General features: G+C 32.0%; 1 protein-coding gene across 4 annotated transcripts in view; it reads right to left on the reverse strand.

The window, feature by feature from the left end:
• Positions 1–22,441, reverse strand: part of LOC139486007 (uncharacterized) — a 189,958-nt gene that overhangs the window by 105,183 nt on the left and 62,334 nt on the right. For 2 of the 4 annotated variants that reach the window (XM_071270687.1, XM_071270691.1), the window contains exons 33-49: positions 22,188–22,336; positions 21,502–21,698; positions 19,893–20,023; positions 19,104–19,165; positions 18,503–18,670; positions 17,523–17,573; positions 16,258–16,504; positions 14,978–15,078; positions 13,793–14,047; positions 12,996–13,159; positions 12,166–12,265; positions 11,471–11,724; positions 10,962–11,142; positions 8,371–8,628; positions 6,999–7,178; positions 5,457–5,699; positions 3,900–4,623 (exon numbers count right to left, since the gene is read on the reverse strand). In XM_071270687.1, coding sequence (XP_071126788.1) covers positions 4,409–4,623; positions 5,457–5,699; positions 6,999–7,178; positions 8,371–8,628; positions 10,962–11,142; positions 11,471–11,724; positions 12,166–12,265; positions 12,996–13,159; positions 13,793–14,047; positions 14,978–15,078; positions 16,258–16,504; positions 17,523–17,573; positions 18,503–18,670; positions 19,104–19,165; positions 19,893–20,023; positions 21,502–21,698; positions 22,188–22,336 — 2,956 coding nt within the window. In that variant the 3' untranslated portion in view covers positions 3,900–4,408. Of the gene's footprint in view, positions 1–3,899; positions 4,624–5,456; positions 5,700–6,998; positions 7,179–8,370; positions 8,629–10,961; positions 11,143–11,470; positions 11,725–12,165; positions 12,266–12,995; positions 13,160–13,792; positions 14,048–14,977; positions 15,079–16,257; positions 16,505–17,522; positions 17,574–18,502; positions 18,671–19,103; positions 19,166–19,892; positions 20,024–21,501; positions 21,699–22,187; positions 22,337–22,441 lie in introns of those variants that run through there. The other 2 variants (XM_071270689.1, XM_071270688.1) reach the window with 2 other exon arrangements.

Raw genomic sequence — 22,441 nt, forward strand, 5'->3', positions numbered from 1 at the left:
CGTGCACACAATATGTTTCCAAAATTTTATAAGTACTACATATTATATGACCATGCTTTTTTACTTAACGTTTCTGAAAGTACATCGGCCATATGATAGTATTGCGTATTTCAAACCATCCTGGTAAAATGAAAATCTTCAATAAATTAACTTCAGAAAGAACGGCTTCGGCCTTCTTTAATTCGATTGACCTGTAACGGATAGTTGTGTTATTGATATCGTTTCTGTTTTTTGAATTCTAACTTATATAAGACATATTTTAGACTTCAGCACTTTTTAACGTACTTTGAGAGGGTAATTTCAGTAAGTTTGATATTCATGGGAAATTGATAAACATTCACTAATTGGCTTTTTTTGTTAAAGTATTGTCCGTACATGTACAAAATGTAGGTCGATTTTTATAAGTTAGCAATAGTTACCAGGCTAAAATCGTAATTTTACATTGGTCCAAATTTCCATAAAACGACGGCACCTCTTGATTGGTGTAAAACTTTTTATATTCGATATCGATATTTTCTAATGGTTTCTGGTCAAGCCTTTCACAAGACTACTTTAAGAAGCCTTAGCTTACTCTATCATTGAGTTGTTCTGATTATGATGAATTTAATTGGGGTTACGTAATAAATGTAAACGTCACAAGATTGATGAACTAGTTTTAAGTATCTGTTATTACTTTTGATATGTACTTTGCGTCTTCTTTTACTATTATAATCATTGGTTCGTTCAGTCTAGTCATTGTTGTTCTTCATATCCTGTATCACATATTCTAAAATAGGGAATGTTCAAACAGAAACCTCGACATTGCCTAATATCGTGATAAACATTATCAACACTGATCAACTTATTTTGTTTAATAGTCCATTATATAATTTATAACGCTTGTATTTCTTGTGATTTGTCATGCCGGAAGGTTTATATGTTTCTTAATCGTAAGTTAACGTGTTCTCATTGTTTATAATTGTAAATTAATAGTACATCCATGTTGTTTTGGGGTTTGGAAAACGGTGTGTCCTTTTTTTTTGGAATTTTATCCTGTGAACTAGCACTTATTCCTCTTTTCACTTGATTCAAATTACGGTCTTGTAAATCGTCTCTTTAATGTATACCATTACCTAATGTACCAAAATCATATTTGTATCATAATTATAATATTATTTCCGTGTGTAGTGTTCACGAAAGTGACCGGCCAATCTAGGCTTACTTCTATTATTTCATATTAACGTGTGTCTGCTGGTCTGTGTCTTGATGAGCCATGGCGTTGTCAGGTTTGTTTAGACATGAGTTTGAATACCCCTCGTATCTTTCGTCTCTCTTTTTCAAAGACTCGGTCCTTTTTGTTTTTTACATAATCTATATGTGAATAATTTTGTCACTTCATCTATTCAATGGGAATATACTTTCGTAATTTACTTCCATTACTGTCAAACAGTGAATGATAAAGAACACGATATTCATTTCATCATCTGAATTCAATTCTGTAATGAAAACTCTACTTTTTTTAGAACAAATATTTGAACTTATGTATCTATTTTCTGTGTGTGTGTTAATATCAATTTAGGTAGTGATACACATTAAAGTCATCGGAGTTGTTTTACTTTTATTGACCGACCTCTATTTACTTTATTCCGTTTTAATTGACGACGTTGAATCAAAATGGGATCTGATCTAACGCAACATATTTAATCAACATTATCCATCCATTCGTAGAATTCAGAATACAAAAACAAACACTGGAGTCCATTCCTTTTACGGATAGACCACACTATCTTGAACTTGCAACCATAGTTTTTTTGTATATTTCCACAAATGAAGAGCTCGAAATCTCGATTGAAATATACAACCTAAGTTGTATACGGAGCAACTCGTACCCATTGTGTATTTAGACCTTGCAATGGTAACTTGGTTCACCTTTTTAACCAACAAAATCCTTACTAGGCTGCTGAAATTGTTTTGGGAAACAAAGAAATTGTTTTGGGAAACAAAAAGTAACTTGTGAAGAAAATTGTTCATCGAGCCCATTAACAACCACGTGCACTTCAAAAGAATGACTGAACTGTATGAGCGAGATGAAGTTTCTAGAAACAATAGGAATACTTAAAATCTGGACTAAAAATAAGGCGTATAGGTACAGTTTTCAATTTGTTAGTGGGCATGACGTAAAACAGCGAAGCAAAGAATTCAACTTTATTTATAACTTATATAGGACAATGCTGTTGATTAAAAAATACTCCATTTCAGGACCTTTTATTTTCCAAAGAATTAATATTATTGTTTCAGTTCGACGGGTTCAAACAGAAAGACTTGAAAGCAGAGAAAAACTGTTTATCTTATAATCGGCATGACTTTATCAGATGACAATACTAATACTAAAATAAGGCTTGCGCATAGTTATATACATTTTTGTACTTTAATTCAGTAAGGGACTCGTGATATCACGGGTGTGTTCTAGTATAAATAAAGGATACATTGTTTATTTCAGATGAGATTTCATAAAATGACAACAGACAAAGAAGACAAATACCAAGTGATTGCTTCAGCTCACATTCACTTCACATTTTTTAATAACATTTATGCATTCAGTGTCTCAGAATGTTGATTTATCTTATATTAATGGAATGAATATTTTTATGGTGAACTTAGTTTTTTTAATTTAGAATACACTTCTAGTAATTGAAAATCATTTACATTCATTTTTCTAAAACTTTTTTTTATTGGCACATATTAGAAATTATTAGATCAATTTTCCAAGTTTAATTGAAGATTGTTGCTTCAGGAGACAGGGATGAGAGAGGGTCTTAAATGTTACCTGTTCAATTAACTAATATGTAATTCTAAAGAGGTAACAAATGGTATATTTAAATCTGTGTTTTTAATTAAGCATTTGTAGGAAGATCATTAGAGAAAGTACAGATAGTTTTTTACCTATTCATCAAAAGGACACAGGTGCGCATTAAAATGGGATAGTTCATAAAGAGGGTACATTAACACTGAACTTTGGGGGAAGGGCCTCTCTTATGCCTTTTGTCAAGGACACTGGAATTTGTTTCTCCGAAGTGACATTTGGAAGCTAATATGCATCCATACTTTGACAGTATATCTTCATTTACATTTCATCAAAGCCAACTATTTATATATATATTTTGATCATATAAATGTCGTGCAGTAAAAAAACCCAAGTCATATCATTAATTTTATTATCTACTTTGTAGTCATGGTAATTGTAAAAAAAATATTGCACAGATGTCAAAAATGAAATAATGATAAATACAATTTGATTGTGGATATATATGAATATCTCCATCCAACTTGCTGCTGCATAATCCCTTTTCTTGTTTATAAGGTAAAATTTATCAAATATAAGAAAAATAAAAATCATAAATTTTTGAGACCTTAATACCTTATTTCAATGAACATTGATCAAAAAGTTTAAAACATTAAATGGTAGCACTTTTGTGTGTAGCATTTCCTAAAACTGTTAAAAAGATTACCTGAAATTGTAAACTCACATTTTTTGTCCATATAATTGCAAAACCATAGCATCATCAACATGAATACCTTTGTTGCAGTATAATAATACTATTAAATATTCAACGAATTCAATATTTTACAAATATACATCTTTTATACATCTAATGTGTTGTTTTATGTAATATCTTGCTACATTTTCCTATAGATTCTGCAGAAATCTTATGAAGTCAACAGTTTTTGCTTGCTAATGTGGATTTAAAACTAATAAAAATCACAGTTAATCATGACCTTCAAATCTGTTTGCTGAATGTCAAGACTAAAGAACTTATAAGGAACCTGCCTACTATTAGAGATTTCAAGATTTTCACTGGGTTTAATTTATTTTCCAATACTAAACCAGATATTTATTTACAATATTTTTTTTCAATCTGTTAAGTGGTTCTACAGAAATAACAAAAATCATGCAGAATATCCAATGGTGGCAAAATCCTAAACTGTGAATATTGATATTAAGGTCAGATGAACAATAAATGAAAGCCTGAAATGCCATTTTTATATCTTACAAAATGAAATGCAAAGTTCAACAAACAAATAAAAGTGGTTAAAGACTGTACAAGGTATTAAGCTAATGTAAGCATTGATGTACATAACGAAATTGGCTTTCTACTGTCTTTTTCTAGTGAAATAAAGATTTCCATATTTTTTTATCTACATGAATACTTATACCTATTTATATACACATTTGTTATCTACATGTATATACATATTGCGAATATATTCATAATCCATTACATAAGAGAAAACCCACAAGCCACTTTTTTAGTACATAAGTATTCACATTTAAATAGTTCATTAACCTTCTGGTCTTATGAACAGCAGTGACCTTAATCTAACACTGTTGCTAAGTAACAAAATAACAATCAATATTCTCCCAATATCATTATGAGTCTGTTTCTCCACTGGTTTCTGTCTCATGTTTTGTGTCCAGTTGATATGTAGAATTTTCAAAACCACCAGGGGTTCCATTCTGGTTTGTATGTGGCTGTCGTCTTTTCCATAAAACAATCCCAATTGTTGGGAGGGCTAGTGCCACAATAAGACCAATGATTATTCCTATTATTGCACCTGAACTAAGACCATTCTTGCTTGGTGGAGCTACAAAGGCAAATAAATTTAAATTGGTTAGTGCAAGAAATCTATTTGAAGTAAAGTGTTGAATCAAATTTAATTGAATTGTCATTATTTGTTTCGTCAATCTAGATTGCAAATTAGTTTGGTGATACTCCTTATCGCTATTTGGAAATCTGTCCGGCTTGGAAAAAAATCAGTCTAGCTTGAACGTTTGACATCATACAAAAATTACTTTTCCATCGTTGCATCAGATATTTTCTATTATGGGAACTTTCGTGATGTCAAGTAATGGCAGACAAAAAGCAACAAGGTGTATTAGGATTAGGTGGACGAAACTCAACTTAAAATAATATGGAGAAGTCTTGAATTAATCAATCTCTTTGTTTGCTATCTCTTACTGTTTACAACTAAATAAATGAAACCAAACACACTGCTGCGGATATTACATTATTTTAGACTATCGGAATCAAGCTGTTTTATCTAAGATTATGTCTAACAGACACCTTACCCTGCTATCACTATCAAATTTCCATGTTCATAGAACCTCACAATTAATGAAAATTCTTAGTGGAATGAATTGTAAGCATCTATCATAATGAATGAAATTGAGAATGAAAATGCAGATATGGTGTGTCTCAAAGAGACAACAACCTGACCAAAAGCAGCTTAAGAATAGCTGATACAGAATAACTGAATCATGATTATTAAGTTTTCACAATTTCATGATAAACAACTTTAAAACAAAAATAAAACTTTATACAGGAAAATAAATTGTAGACTGACAAAAATACCGGTAAAAATATTGCTTCCCTGCCCCTTTAACAACATTAGCCTGGCATTAAAATGAAATCCCATACCTTGCTGTACAGGCTGAGGTGTGCCTGTGTATGGAGATATATGAGGAATAGTTGGCAATGGAGAATTGGTTTTCTGAGTTTGTCTACTTGGTGTTTTTCCTGTTGGTCTTGAAGGTATTCCTGCTGTTTGTTTCCCTGGGTATGGTGGTGTAATAGTTGGGGGAACTATTGTTGGCGTTTTAGTAGGCGTGGCTACTGTTGACTTCTGTGGGCCTGGTGTGGAATTATCTGCTGTGTCTACCACTAAAAAAAAATCATCATTGATTTGGCAATGCATTGTAAGCATAAAATCTACATAGATATGAAAAGATGTGGTATGAGTGCCAATAAGACAACTTTCCATCCAAGTCGCAATTTATAAAAGTAAACTTTTATAGATCAAAGTAGTTTACAAAACCAAGCTTTGGCTCACACTGAAACAGCAAGCTATAAATGGCCTCAAAACTTACTAGTATTACCATTCAAATGGGAAAACCAACCGATTAATCTATTAAAAAAACAAGGATTCAGAAACACAGCATGTTTGTAAAATGTTGAATTATTCAAAGCACTCAGGTTTCCTACACTCAAGCATAGACTAGTTTAAGCTTTTAAAAATATTATGATTCCAGTGATTTTCAACTACATAATAGATTTGGTCTTCACACTTTTTTAATTAAGCAACACTGATGGATATCATGTTTTTGACAATTACCACAATTCTTTAATGGTGTTTAATTTATTTAAATTTTTTCTGATTTTTTTAAAATCAAATTAGTTTAGCAACAACTGTAATTGTTTCATATAATCTGTCCATATATATTCTAAATTATTCTTACTTATCTATTACTTAACAACATGTAGAATATGTCTATGGGACACTGATGATGCTCCTGCTTGGGTGTAACTTAATAAAGGGGCATAATTCAAGAACTGCAAAAGTAACCCCAACCAAATTTGCACTTGATCTGAGTTTTATGGTAAAAAGCATGACATTTGGTTTAAGAACACATACTAGAGATCTGTTGATTATTTTTATTTAATAAATGTGTAGTTCGTTTGAACTCAGATAGTCATTGGTCAAAATTTCTATTATGATGTCAAATTTTCTTGCTTTCCTCTTAACTTCCTTTTCACTTCATCTACTTCATCCTATGACATCACATAGAAAGAAACACATTTCCTGCAGGTCATGAGAAAAGAAGAATTAAGATTATTTGCATGTCATAGAAAAATATTCAGAGAAACAGATTCCACCACCAAATCTTGTGCAATATGATATTTATCCACTCGAGACAATTAAATTTTAAATATTTAAAAAGCCTTGCATTTTATTTTTGAAAATTTAACTGTCTCCAAGTGAATAAATATTGTATCACATTCAAATTAGTTGCAGAATCTGTATTAACTTTATCAAGCACAATACTACGTACACGCATATTTCAATACATACACTTTATTTGTATTCTGAAGCTGTATCCCTTGATTTTCTGGAATCATGTGTTTCTGACTCCTACCCCAACACTTGCTGCACAAATATAAACATTTAATGATTCAATATACCTTGCATTTTTTCACAAATGTATCCACGTGTCTGTGAACAATCTACATCATTCCACTTCCCATTCCATGATCTGATCTCCACACAATTCTCCTGGTTCCCTCTCTGAGTTTTCCCTGAGGGTTGTCCCTGGTCCCAGTTTATGAACTGTGGTGTAGATTTATCATACCACTGGAATCCAGCTGTAATTGTAATTAAACAAGAATACACATGGTAGTTGTGCTAATTTAAAGCTTAGTGTTCAATGAATTTTAAGTAGAGGAAGTGGATGACTGAAAGATCCAAAAAGTTATCACACATTATAAAATATCACTGCTAAGCTGCTGACTTAATGTGAAGTCATTCCTGTCAGTAGTTTTTATTAAATAAAACTAGATGCTCTCAAGAGCCTATATCGCTCACCTGACTTTTTTTGGGGGGTTTTGAAATTATATAAAAAAGATAAAATTTGGCTACAAAGTAACAACACTTAGCCAGCGCCTCAAAAGGAAAGGAATAAACATGTTTGGTTTCATTCAATTAAGTGGTTCTCTAAAAGAAGAAATTTGCATGTATTTTCCATAGGGTCCTATGTTAAACTAAGTCTCCCGTTGGCGGCCATCTTGAATAATGGATCCACTACAAAGTAACAACACTTGGTCAGCACCTCATAAGGAACATTCATGCTATGTTTGGTTTCATTCCATTCAGTAGTTCTCTAAAAGAAGTCATGTGTATTCATTTCCCATAGGGTTCTATGTTACACTAAGTCCCCCCTTAGCGGCCATCTTGGATGATGGATCCGCTACAAAGTAACAACACTTGGTCAGCACCTCATAAGGAACATTCATGCTATGTTTGGTTTCATTCCATTCAGTGGTTCTCTAGAAGAAGTTCAAAATATAAAAAGTTAATGACGACGACAATGACGACTGACAATGATGAGGGACAACAGACAACGGATGCCAAGTGATGAGAAAAACTCAATTGGCCCTTCAGGCCAGGTGAGCTAAAAATGAGACAAATATATTTGCTCTCTTTCAATTTGTTAAACAATCTTTCAATTTGTTAAACAATCAAAATATAGGCAAACAGAAAGTATTTATTTTTATTTTTTATGTTTTAACTTTTAAGCACAGAATTTAGACTATTTCGTGACTGTCAGTTTTTATTGGTGAAGAAAGCCGGAGTGCCTGGAGAAAACCACTGACCTTCGATAGGAAAACTGACAATCCTAGTCAATTAAGATTAGAGAAGAGTGCACCAGCAAGAGCAGGGTTCAAAACTCACAACCTCAGTGCGAACAGAAAGTAGAAAGTGTTATAGCTACAGTTTTATACAACATATATGATGCTTCAGGTTAGCTGTCTGGTGATTTGACACAAATCAACTTACCTGATGTTGATTTATGAAAGCCAAGCCACAATCCCTCTGACTGTACTGTATAGGACTTCAAAGTGCTAATCAGGAAATTATTCTGGTCCATGCTATGGAGGGACACCATGGAGGCTTGCTGTCTACTACAATTCAGTGTGGCATCCAGGTAACTTACAGAGGTCTTGTAATAGAACCTATAACATTTTGGGCCGTATGAGATCCATCCTGGACCTGGACACTGTCCATTTGGTCCTGGAGGGGTGGCAGGTGGTGTTCCTACAAAATTTAAAAACAAAATGGAATCAACTTCTATTATATGTAGATTATCCGTTTTTTTTACACATTGATATCGTAAAATATCAGGAGTGAGCAACAATGTGAAGCTTTTTGGCTTGTGAGCGCAGTTGACCATGAAAATGGGGTCAAAAGTCTAATTTTGTTTTAAAATAAGAAAGATCATATCATAAGGAACATGTGTACTAAGTTTCAAATTGATTGGACTTCAGCTTCATCAAAAACTACCTTGACCAAAAACTTTAACCTGAAACTCACACTTTTAATATCTATGTTCAGTTGACCATGAAAATGGGGTCAAAAGTCTAATTTTTTTTTAAAATAAGAAAGATCATATCATAAGGAACATGTGTACTAAGTTTCAAATTGATTGGACTTCAGCTTCATCAAAAACTACCTTGACCAAAAACTTTAACTTGAAACTCACACTTTTAATATCTATGTTCAGTGGACCATGAAAATGGGGTCAAAAGTCTAATTTTGTTTTAAAATAAGAAAGATCATATCATAAGGAACATGCGTACTAAGTTTCAAATTGATTGGACTTCAGCTTCATCAAAAACTACCTTGACCAAAAACTTTAACCTGAAACTCACACTTTTAATATCTATATTAATTTTGTTTTAAAATAAGAAAGATCATATCATAAGGAACATGTGTACTAAGTTTCAAATTGATTGGACTTCAGCTTCATCAAAAACTACCTTGACCAAAAACTTTAACCTGAAACTCACACTTTAATTTCTATGTTAAGTGGACCATGAAAATGGGGTCAAAAGTCTAATTTTGTTTTAAAATAAGAAAGATCATATCATAAGGAACATGTGTACTAAGTTTCAAATTGATTGGACTTCAGATTCATCATTATGCAATTAAGTATTCCTTTGATTAATTTTAGTCATAAGAATTTTTGTGAAAAATCATTCCTAATTCTGTTTAATCTATTGTAAAAGATTCACTAGTACAAATCTTTAGTTGTTTTTACAAATCAAGCCATACATGTGTTTACCAATTATATAGAGGAAGGTCTAATTAAATTCTAACTAGAAAAGAACTACCAAGTATTCAAAACTTTGTGAAGTACTTGTTTTAAGTAAAACTTATAAGAGGGTGGTAAAGGGGGTGCTTGCACGGGAAAAAACTTGAAATAAGACACAATTTCACGTTGAACGTGAAATAGTTTCTGTCATGAATGTTGCACGAAAAATAAAAACTTTGATTTGAACCTTTTGCGACTGATTCAATGTCCTCATGTATATATAAACTATCTGTCTTACTCAGTGATATTCCCCATTTAGTATACACATGGTTTACGGCTTTTAAAAAAGTATCTTCTGAATGTTTATACTTCAAATAAAAGGACAACATCATAGGCCTTTCCGATTTATCAAAAAACAAAATTCAATCTTTTTTTTCTTGACGATCCCTGTCTAGTGTTTTTTGAAATTTATTTGAAAACTACAGAGCTTGCAAAATAAGCATTTGAAAATCCCAATGCACATAGAATTAAATAAGCAGAACACGTTGAACGAGGCACCTGTCTTGCACGACTGAACGTCAAATAAAAAAGTAATAACATGTTGAACGTGAAATAAACAAGAATGTGTCCACAGTACACGGATGCCCCACTCGCACTATCATTTTCTATGTTTAGTGGAACGTGAAATTGGAATAAATTCTCTAATTTGGCATTAAAATTAGAATGATCTTATCAAAGGGAACATGTATACTAAGTTTCAAGTTGATTGGACCTCTACTTTATCAAAAACTACCTTGACCAAAAACTTTAACCTGAAATTTGCACTATCATTTTCTATGTTCAGTGAACCGTAAAATTGGGGTCAAAACTATAATTTGGCATTTAAATTAGAAAGATCATATCATAGGGCACATGTATACTAAGTTTCAAGTTGATTGGACTTCAACTTCATCAAAAACTACCTTGACCAAAAACTTTAACCTGAAATTTGCACTATCATTTTCTATGTTCAGTGAACCGTAAAATTGGGGTCAAAACTATAATTTGGCATTTAAATTAGAAAGATCATATCATAGGGCACATATATACTAAGTTTCAAGTTGATTGGACTTCAACTTCATCAAAAACTACCTTGACCAAAAACTTTAACTTGAAGCGGGACAGACGGACGAACGAACGAACGAACGAACAGACGGACGGACGAACGGACGCACAGACCAGAAAACATAATGCCCCTCTACTATCGTAGGTGGGGCAGGGCATAAAAACAACAATCATGTTGCAGGAAAATAACCCTCTACAACCCTAGTATAATGTACACAGCATTATAACTTACCTGTTGTACTTTTACACACATAAGGTAAAGCTTGAGAACAAGCAGTATCTGCCCACTGCCCAGATATATTAGCTGCCACACATCCACCTCCTGATGCCCGTTTTGGCTGACCATTGCCCCAATTGGTGTAAATAACTGACCAACCTGCTTGTGTCCAACTATAGCTTCCAGAATTCCATAACTTAATAATATACAGAGAAAATCTTTCATATTTAAAATAACAAAGGTATTTTGATTATTATTGAAAAGTGAGTGAGAAGAAAACATCCTTTAATTACAGCTGTAAATGTTCATGTAAGTTTTTCAGTTTTTAAAATAATGCATACAACAAGATCAGATAGATGTAAATTTGGTCATATAAAAGGCCTCATTGTGAATTTGAGATGAAGAAATTTCGTGTCATGAGTTGGTATATCATATCCTTTCTTTTCTTTTATAAATAAATATGGACAGATTTAGATTTTTCTACATCCACCAGCAAAAAGCTACATTCAGAACTGAGTTTTTACCTGGACATCATTGAGTCCTATCCAAACAGAAGATTTGGAAGGTCTCACTTTAGGATCATTAATCATCAAAAACAGGAAGTTCTGTTCAAATGGATTAGATAATGTTGCTAGGAAACTCTTCCTTGATTTACAATCTGCATCTGCTGCAGACCATGTGGCTTTGGTTGGTACATACTGGAAACAGTCCAGGCCATAAGACAGGTAACCAGATGGACAGGGATTAGGTATAGCTTCTGGTGTAGTGATGTAGATCTCTGGAACATAGCAGAAAATCGCAATTGAAATTCATACGGACAGTTTGTTCTAATATCTTTTTTAAACATAAATTGGTAGGGCATATACCATATTTCCAACATTCATTTTCTGCATTTGAAATTGCCTAAAACATTTGAATTGAATGGCAGCCTAGGATAAATAATTTCCATGAAACTATCATGTTAAATATGCACTAAAACAAAAACTTGATTAGTGCATGCCTACATTGTTTGCTCTGTATCAGTCATTTTTTTCAGAACTGGAAAGTAAGGATATTTTTTTCATACTCAAAATTCATACCAAAAGTCACAACATAAATAAACTGTATCAAGATATTACAGCTTGAACTACATGAAAATCGACTTTTTCTAAGAGTTGAAAGGCAGTCTAATGGGGGGTTAAAAGTAATCTCCATGGCTATTTATATAAAATCAACTTACTTTTATTAGTGGCACAGATATATCCTTTCTTTAAACTGCATGGAGAAGCACTCCATCTACCAGCATTATGTAGAGCACTATAAATTCTTGTACATACCGCCTAAAAAGTATAGATAATCATGAAACTATGAATTGATTATTTCATTAAAATATTAATTCATTCTGTAAATTCAGAAATTATTGTGAGATTTAAATTATTGAAAATAATGTGGCTTGGTAAGGATTGCAAAATAAACAGGAACCTGCATTCTTATATCTGATACATATATCAGTTTGTCATGAAATTGCAATATTTTAATCTCACATTTATGTCTCCATGCCAAAATAAAATGTGCACAATAATTTTTGAATTTACAGTAGATATGAACTATTTCCATCATATAAATGCGAAAAGAAATTTTTTCATGGGTTGCAATGCTAAGGGTACCCCCACTAATAATTCAAAGTATTGGAAAACAGAAAATCAGTGTTTGACAGATCTGACAACCACTCACAGGTTACAACTAAACACTTTCAAGAAGTATGAAATCATTGTATTTCCAAGGTTTCTGAGGAAAATTTTGACAATTCCCCCCCCCCCTTAAACTTATTAAATAATTCCAAGTACTGGCAAACAAGAAGCGTGTTTCTGAAATATGTGAAAAGTGCTAAGGAAATTACAACTGTTGCACTTTTATTTTAAGCCATGGCATTGTCAGTTTATCTTTAATGTATGAGTTTGACTGTTCCTCTGGTATCTTTCGCCCCTCTTTTATACACATTAAATAATGAAATATGTTGGAACCGATAAGTAGCATCTGATGTCAATATTGCTCTCTGTATAAACTTACAGAATTTCCACTTGGTCCTACCTGAGGACGTGCAGGTTGTCCTACATCCCAATTGGTATAGGTCAAATCTGTATTATCTACCCAGTAGAATTGGTGGTTACTTCTTTGTTTCAGACCTATCCATGGCTCAACACCAGAACCTTGTAGCAAGGTTGTCACAAATGCTAGAAGTATATAAAATTATATTGCTAGATTACAACTGAATGAGTTGACATTATTTGTTGTAATGTACACCTGGCGAATTGAAATTGGTACTGTTAAATGATTCATATACTGTACATGTTCAGTAGCTATATATATATATATGTATTCCTAAAAGCTTAACCAATGAATGTTCCATTTTTTTAACTCACACTTTAATTGCAATTACTGTAATAGTATGAATAAAAGGAGATTGGTTAAAATGTCACCAGAAAGCATCCAACAACACTAACCAGATGCATGAGTTGTGCTAAGCATGCCCAATCTGTTTATTTCAAAGTATTGCAAACAAGAAGTGTTTATGCTTACACTTTCAAAATGCATTCACACATTAAAAATCATCACTTTTGAGATTGTATCCAATGTAAAATAATGAATCCACAGCATTCAAAATATTCAAAATTCAAAGAATTGTCAAACAGGCTTAGATATTTGATGGATTCAAAAAGTGTTCACACATTACAACTCTTCACTAAATAACTGCTGATCAAATATAAAGTCTTTTGTTGAGTAGTTCTAATAAAGAAAAAAAAATGACAAAAATATAGTATCTATTACTGCAAAATTTACTTGTCCTGATTCTCTTCTACACTTACCATTCTCAAACACATTCCCAATACTAGCAAGGTAATATCCCTTCCTTCTACCCCCAAGGGCCTGACATGCAGTATTAGCATCTGTCCAAGTCTTCAAGGTTGTAAATACTTTATAACATTTATTACGATGAGCTCTAAATCCTGCTGGACAATACCCAGTCATAAGAGGAGTAGGTGTTGTTGGTGGTTTAACCCCAGTGACTTGTTTACATATGAATCCTTTCTTTTCAGCACAATGTGCATCGTTCCATTTTCCTATAAAATAATGAAATCTAAAACAGGATACTTTTCAATGTAATTCAAGATTTCTGAAACTGTACAGCATGAAATGTATAACAAGATATTAAATGTTAATTAAAAGATTATTCTATGCAAACAAGATTATAAAATATAAATCATTTCTGAAATTATTAAATGTAAATCATGAATAATAAAAAGGTAAATTAAGATTGTTAAATGTAAATAATTTCTTTGACTATTAAATGTATATCAAGATTGTTAAATGATAATCTTTTCTTCAACTAAATGTGTATCAAGATAAATAAATGTTTATCAAGAATATTAACTGTAAATGATGCATGATGAAAATGTCAGTCATGTCATAAAGAATGAAAATGTCCATTTAACAGTCAATAGTGACCAATAGCAGTTTAAAGCTCATAATACTAATGCTAAATTTCCAAACAGGCGCTTTTAAACCAACCTTTCTATTTAGATATAAGTTATAAAACAAATCTAAATGTTTTATTTTGATTTGATCTTTCTAAAACAGAAAAAAAGTTTGGACCAGCATAGCTGGATGCAATTGAATGAGGTAACATGTATATACCTTAGCATAACTGATCATTCCCTTTTATAAAAGAAAAAAAATTATGGAAATTTTCCTTGTATAATGATTGTAAAAAATCATAAATATCGACAAACAGAAAGCAGCTGTATGGCAGTACAAACATTGCTTACTCGCTACAACTGAACATAATCAAGCTACATGTAAAAAAAAATATATCATTTCCTTCAGTATGAGCTGAGCAAAGTTGGATGAACTTTAACTTGGAAGTATAATAATGGATTGAAATTCTAAACCTTCAAGATCTCGTCTTTGCTAATGCAGGTAAAAGCTTAAAAAATACCCCAAAAAACAAATATACCCCAAAAAAATCTTCAAATTATGAAATGATACTTTACCATTAAAGACCATCAATTCTACACAGTCTTCAGCCCCAGCATAATCATTTGGTTCCCCAGGGTTCCAGTTGATGTAAGAAGGTACTGTACCATCTGACCACCTAAAATACAAATATGTTGAACTGTGTACCTTCGTACACTGATTTTAAGACATTTTTTTTGTCTTTTTCTTCAAAAATATTAAACAGAACTAAACTGAATGTGACCAATTTCTTCTGGTAATCCATACATAAATCTGGCTTTCAAATGTGACGATAAAAGTTTTTTGCCAATAGCACAGCATTACCAGATTGACAGAGGCATGGATCTCATTTTACATATTCATGAAATAATTACAACTTGATGTTTAGCAAACAATAAATCATTCAACTATGTGCAAATATTCAGGTGGTACATAACACAACAGTGAGATAACTCTGTAAAATTAGCTGAACATTTTTAAGCACAATAGATTGTTAAGGAAATATTATGCTTCTAAATGATCAAAAATTAGTGTTTGTCAATCTACTACACATTCAATGATTTTTTTCCAATAAAGTGTGTGGTTTTTGGTAATTTTTATTACTTGCTCAAAGGATAAGTGTTAATATTTTGTCAAAAGGAGTAAGTTCGGTAAGGGCCATATTTGGCCCCAATTATAAAGTTCATAATTACAAGCCAATGAAGGTTTTAAGTTGCATTAAATACATGTGAGAAAGTTAAACAGAACTGTTTTTGTCAAAGTTTAAGTCTAAGACGTTGATTTTTACATCCCAAAAAGGTCAAGATAAGGGATTTTGGTGAAATTTGACAAAATGGGCTGGATTTCAACCAAATTAAGGACCAGGAAACATAGAGCGCAGCCGTCGACAAACTTAATATTGAAATAAGACATGTGAAATGTCTTCACATACATTATTTTAAAAGATCTTTGTTGTCGACGTATGCGCTCTATGTTTCCTGTCCAATAATCTATTGAAATTTACCTATTTTCATTGATTTTTTCGTGAAAAATCAATATGAGTGCAACTTGTGACGTCATAATGTAACGTAGAAACGTAAAGTTTTCAACAAAATAGCTTATTTCCTATCTAGTCACTATATTAGCTTTAATTTATTGTGATATTGGTCAATAAGTCCGAATTTGAAATTTACGCTAAAAAAGGGGGCCATTTTAGGACCTTACTGAACATACTCCTTTGAAGAAAATTAAACAATCAAATGAAGTTTAGTCAAGGTGTTTGGTACAATTTTTTACATCAGTTTAACAAGTGTCAAATTGTGCAAACTTATAAACTTACTTATAACCAAACTCATTATCAATTTCACTGAAGCCTGTCCATAGAGTATAAGAAGAGATATTTGAAGCCTGGTACTGTACAAACAGCTGTTCCAACATGCTGCCAATGGAGACCAGATCTGCACCATATCCCTGACACACTTGTCTAGCTTCTCTCCAGGTCTTAGCATTGTTCCCTGAACCATCCATAACTATATAACAGTTATTGTTGTAAAACGTCCAGTTTATAAGTCCAACACATTGACCAGCTGAAAAATAAAAATAATAATGTTAAATTTACAGTTTCATAAATCCAAGCTCAGATTACTACTTATGAATCCTTAAACAGTTAAAGCACAAAGCAACCCATTAAACAAACATGCATCTTGCTGTTCAGTGTGAGACAAGGCTCGGTGTTGAAGGCCTTTCTTTGACCTATAATGGTTTACTTTTATAAATAGTGACTTGGATGAGAGAGAATTGTCTCATTGGTACTCATACCACATCTTCTTACAAATGTATATCTATTTCACATCAACATATAAAAAAACTTATCTTTTTATACCATATGATATTGTAAATTGAGATCTCCTCCTGCTCAAACCAAACCAAAATCTAGGATCTTACAGAGTTAATAATTCATTTTAGTTGTAATATATATGTGTGGGGGTACACATAGATCTCCCTTTTTTAGTAGCTTAAAAGTCTATTCAATTTTTTACGGATTGCATAAACTTTCTTTTTATTTTTTAACAGTGTTAAAGAAAATATATAATTGTACTTTTTGTCTTTATTATTAACTTATTTTTAAATTAGTTTTACCATTTTAATTGCATTTGAAATATTTTTAACACTGTCGTGGCGTAAACATGTATGTTAAATAAGATAACCGTATGTATAAACTATTGTGAACTGTGAATTGATCTGTGTATATATATTGGCGGAGGAATCTCAGTGACGGAACTACTTTCCTCTATACAGAGGTGTGCCTTGATTGGCAGAAAATCGATTACAGATACAGAATAACAAATTAAAAAAAATAATAGAAATTAAGATCAATCAATATGCAGTTTATAGATTTAGTACATAATTATGTGTTAAAATGTAAAAAAAATCTGATTTATATTATTGGTTTATCAATTTATTCCCTTTTATGCTTTCCAAGATTATTATTTTTGATAGTAAATGATATACTACAAAATAGAGAAACTGTTAAAAGTGGACACATAGATAACTCTGAAATGCATTCATAATATTAAAATATTCTTTAATATTTAGAAAACTTACGAGGACCTGCAGATGGAGCTCTATTTACTAGTCTGGAATGTACATTAGCACCTAAAAATACAGATAGATTTTATTACAAATAATGCCAATAAATAAAGACTTTATTACAAATAATGCCAATAAATAAAAATTTAGTACATTGTTATTACAATAAACCACTTTCGAGTTTGATGCATTTCCGTCAAAAATTCTGGTTTTAGTGAACATCATTCGTGTGTTTAGTGGCATCGTCACTTCCGTTCCAATGTTGAGCTAGTGGTTGGAATACTATAATACTATATTGCGCGAATCATTTGGTAAATTAAAATCTCATAATTGACAATCAGTACACTGCTGTCATTAGGGAATTGTGATTAAGTACTTACAAAATAAATATTATTTATAGTTTATCATGCACAATGACGCTCACTAAGACACTTGATGGATGTTAATAGTGCAGGGATACAGGCGATCCCCTCTATCTGGTAAATGACGTCTTAAAGGCGCGCATAATTGATGATTTTTTTCCGGTGAAGGATGAACTAAAAATGGTCTATTGCTGTACTGTACAAATTTTAACATAATTGCAGCCCATTGATTTTTTAGGGTACAAATTTACATAATTAAGGAAAAATTTGTTATTTCCAAACACATTTGGGTTCAATATTTCAAAAAATTCTGAATGCTAAAGCCAAAAGGAAATTTGGTTTTTAGAACACTTGAATGTTTAATAAATCTATAATTTGGACAATTCCAGAAAAACGAGTGCTTTAAGAATGATCATGAATTCATTAAACACTACTTTACTGAAAATATGACTGCATGTTATCATGCTTCAACAAGTTAATTCTTATTTGGGATATTTTATCTTTTTAACTCAAAAACCACTGATGTACATAATTGAACTTCATATTTTCAATGCCTTAATATCAATAATAATAATTCTTCATCTAACGATAGTTACACAATTAGCTAAACAGCTAATGATATTGTAACAATACCTTTTCTCACTTTACAAATCCAGTTTCTATGGTACTGACAGTTTTGATCATTCCATAGACCTGAAGCACTTAGAACTTCAGTGCAGTCCTCAGTTCCATGGAAGTTGTTGGGTTCGTTCGGTCCCCAATTAACAAAATTCAGTGGTGAGTTGTCTGTCCATTTGTATTCTAATTTTGAAATGAAATAAACAATAAATTTGTTATCCTATATAAATAAGGAGATGTGGTATGATTGCAAATGAAATAACTATTCAAATTTCTGAATATCAATTTGCAATATTTTTTCACTTCCATGAAAATAATTATCTCAAAATTCATATCAACAGCTTAATATGATTATTTATTCAGTCCATGAATTTTAGAAGAAACTAGCAAACTACCAAACATTAATACAAAAACAGAAAATTCAATTCATTTGAAAAAATCAAAGGGGGATAATTTGTGATTGCTACATAAACTCAAATTCTTGAGTAATTGAACCTGATTAAATCTACTCTTGTGTTGAATAGTATTTTGAATGTTGACATCAATATATTATAAAAAGCTTATGCAGACATGTAAACAAGTGAGTTTTTTATTTTTGGAGAGCCACATTACTTACTTCTTTGTGTATTCACTAACGTCAGATCATTTAATCCAATCCAGAAATTGACTTTTGAGCCACTGGAAAATAAAAGAACACAATACAAATGATTGTCGAACCATGAATTATAGAAATAATAAGAATGAATGAATAACAAGAATGTATCCCTATTACAAGGATGCTCCATCCACACTATTTTTTCTATGTTTATATGTTCAGTGGACTGTAAAAATGGCGAAAAATCTCTAATTTGGTATTAAAACTAGAAAGATCAAATCTACCTCGACCAAAAACTTTAATCTGAAGGTGGACAGAGAGACAAATGGATGGATGAACGGATGGAAGAAACACCCACAGACCAGAAAACATAATGCCCATAAATAGGGCATAAAAAGCAATTATTGCAACCATGAGCATAATACATATCTTCCTACCTTATAAGTCATCTGCAGACTTGAATTTATACCGCAATTTCACTCTCATCAAAAACTACCTTGACCAAAAACTTTAACCTGCCTCCTTGCACTATCTTTTTCTATATTCAGTGGACCGTGAAATTGGGGTCTTTTATTTGGTCTTAAAATTAAAAAGATCATATCATAGGAAATATATGTACTAAGTTTCAAGTTGATCGGACTGCAACTTTATCAAAAAGTACCTTGACCAACAACATTAACCTGAAGCTGGACAGACAGACAGATGAACAAACAAGAGATGGTCAAACAATCTGACCCACAGACCAGAAAACATGTTGCCCCAACATTTATGTGGGGCTTTAAAAATTTTTGAAGGCTATAATTTACTTACACGAGATTATTTCTCCACAGTGTATCCATATCAGAACTATTATGGAAACTTGCTAGACTGGCTCCCTGTGATCGACAATCCTTGTCAGCATCCCTGTATGGCATCTGTCGACTGCCTTGTACAGCATTTACCTGGGGAATAAGAATAATTTGTAATTATTGTATTTGTTACACTCTTATCCTTTTATAAATTTTGTACTTTTAATTACCATAAAGTTTGTAATAGTTATGTATTGTTTTTATAATTAGTCTGAAAAATCAAAAGTTGTTTTTCCACCTAAAAACATCTTAATTTAATTTTTCTTTGCTTAATGACAAATTACTCGCCTTACAGAAGTATCTAATAATGTTGTGTCATGTGTACCATTGTTTGTCTGTTTGTCTTTTTCATTTTAAGCCATGGCGTTGTCAGATTATATTTAGATTTATGAGTTTGACTGTCCGTCTGGTATCTTTCATCCCTCTTTTAGACACTAAATAACCAAGGAAAGTTCCTAGCGAAATAATGTTGAGAAGTGCACAAACTAAATCTGTATCGATAGAAAGACAGAAGGAGAATCATGGGTAACACTCTATACCCAAGGCACTTCATGACGAGGGCATACAAATTTTAATATTAGTCAACTCATACATGTGATTCTTCCGGCGTGAGTCAAAATCTCAAGATTAAAAGTGAAATACTGACAAAGCATTAAATTGACTTCTTGTACAAGTTGTATAAACAACGATTTATTTGATGCTGTTGAAAACATGGAACATTTACTGAACCTCAATAAAAATGTAATCAACTCAAATATGATATTGATGGCTCGTTTTCTATCCAAGCCAATGGAATACCTATATAAGTATAGTTGTCTTGGACTGTTCTAAAATTTTAGAATTTGACAAAATTCAAACCGTATTTTATCACCAAATACCCCAGCAGCAAATAAAAGAAGACCAAGTATCTAGCCAAATTCAACTCTGCCTGGAGATCTGATTTCAAATGGTGCAGATCCAGTACCAAGGGTCAAGACCATGCTTACTACACTTCATGCAAAGCTGACTATGGTTGCCCTAATTACTGGACCAAACTTATGGAGACAGCTACCAACAGCAAGCCTACAACTCTATCAATTTAACACCTTCTGTTACAAGGACAATGTAGCTTAATCAGAGATACTTTTTGCCAACTATGTATGATGGCTGATCACTTTATCTTGAATTATACATAATGAATACATATTTGAAAACCCCTTATCTTTTATTTTTATCAAGTAAAAATGGATATGCAGGTGTTTAAAGGTATGGAATTATTGTTCTTTTAACCAAAAAAGGAAGATATGCAGTTTAAACACACAAAAAAAACATTGCGTACGTCGATAAAAAATCTCCAGTTATGAGACCAAAACTCCAGCTGAAAATTTCCAAATCTCCAGTTGTGGCTTGACAACTCTGTCACATGTATGTTAGTCAACTACCATTCAGAAAGGATATTTTGAAGAGAAAACTGTAGTACTAAATTAACTTAATTAAAAAAAAAAATTGAAATCATTTGTTTTCTATGTGTTCAAAATAAGAACTTGAAATTATTAATATTTTATGTTCTCTTGAAACTCTCTGGTACCTACCTGGTAACAGTAGTTGTTGACTTCTATCCATCCTTTAGGGCAGGGAACAGGTGCAGGAGTTGTTGTAGGTGGTTTTGGAGTTGTCTGCCCCACACCAAGTTTCTCACAGACAGCTCCTGATAAAACTGTACAGGACGTGTCTATCCACAGGCCTGCTGGTGTCTTGGTCTGCATAGCAACACATGATCTAGCATTACCTATTGTGAATATGTTAAAATTACTTTCAAAGCTACATCTAAATTTTCTGTGTTAAAAAAATCATTTATCAATTAAAATTTGAAGATATTTATAATCTAATTAAATCTTTTTTAACCATTCTTTCCTGGAGTACTAATTAATTATCGAGTCATGATAAATGTAAATTCTGAATTCCCACAAATTATAAAGTAAATGCACAAATCCCGTCATTCAAACAAGGTTCTTCTATCCCTTTTTACGGACAAAAAAGAGCTTTTCCCCCAAGTTTTAAGCAAATTCCATTGAATGCTCCGTTTACCTAAGAAATCTCTATTTTACTACTTAGCCAACAAAAAAATGACAAATTCGTTTTTTGTATAAAAAGCTTAAGCATTCAAATCTATGGAATCACAATGATCTTATTCAAGTTTCTCATACAATAATGTACTTTATATTATGATTACACTGACAAAATGATTTCAATTCCACAACTTTATACACCTCATTACCTGGTCTGTTTGGAGCCCAGTTGGTATATAGCACTTCTTTGTTATTGTCAAAGTTTTTAAATGTTCCAGGAGACACTAAATTAGTAGCATCAGTCCAGTACATGCCTGACTTGGAATTCAATGAGCTGGATAAGAATGCTTGTTCAAATCTACAACAGAAAATGAGGAAATGGTAAATTGCTAACTTCCAGATTTGTTGTTTGAAACAAACACAATTCTTAACATCGAATAAATGTGACAGAAAAGTCTCCATA

This window comes from Mytilus edulis, chromosome 8, assembly GCF_963676685.1.
Source record: "Mytilus edulis chromosome 8, xbMytEdul2.2, whole genome shotgun sequence".
NCBI classification, from domain to species: Eukaryota; Metazoa; Mollusca; class Bivalvia; order Mytilida; family Mytilidae; genus Mytilus; species Mytilus edulis.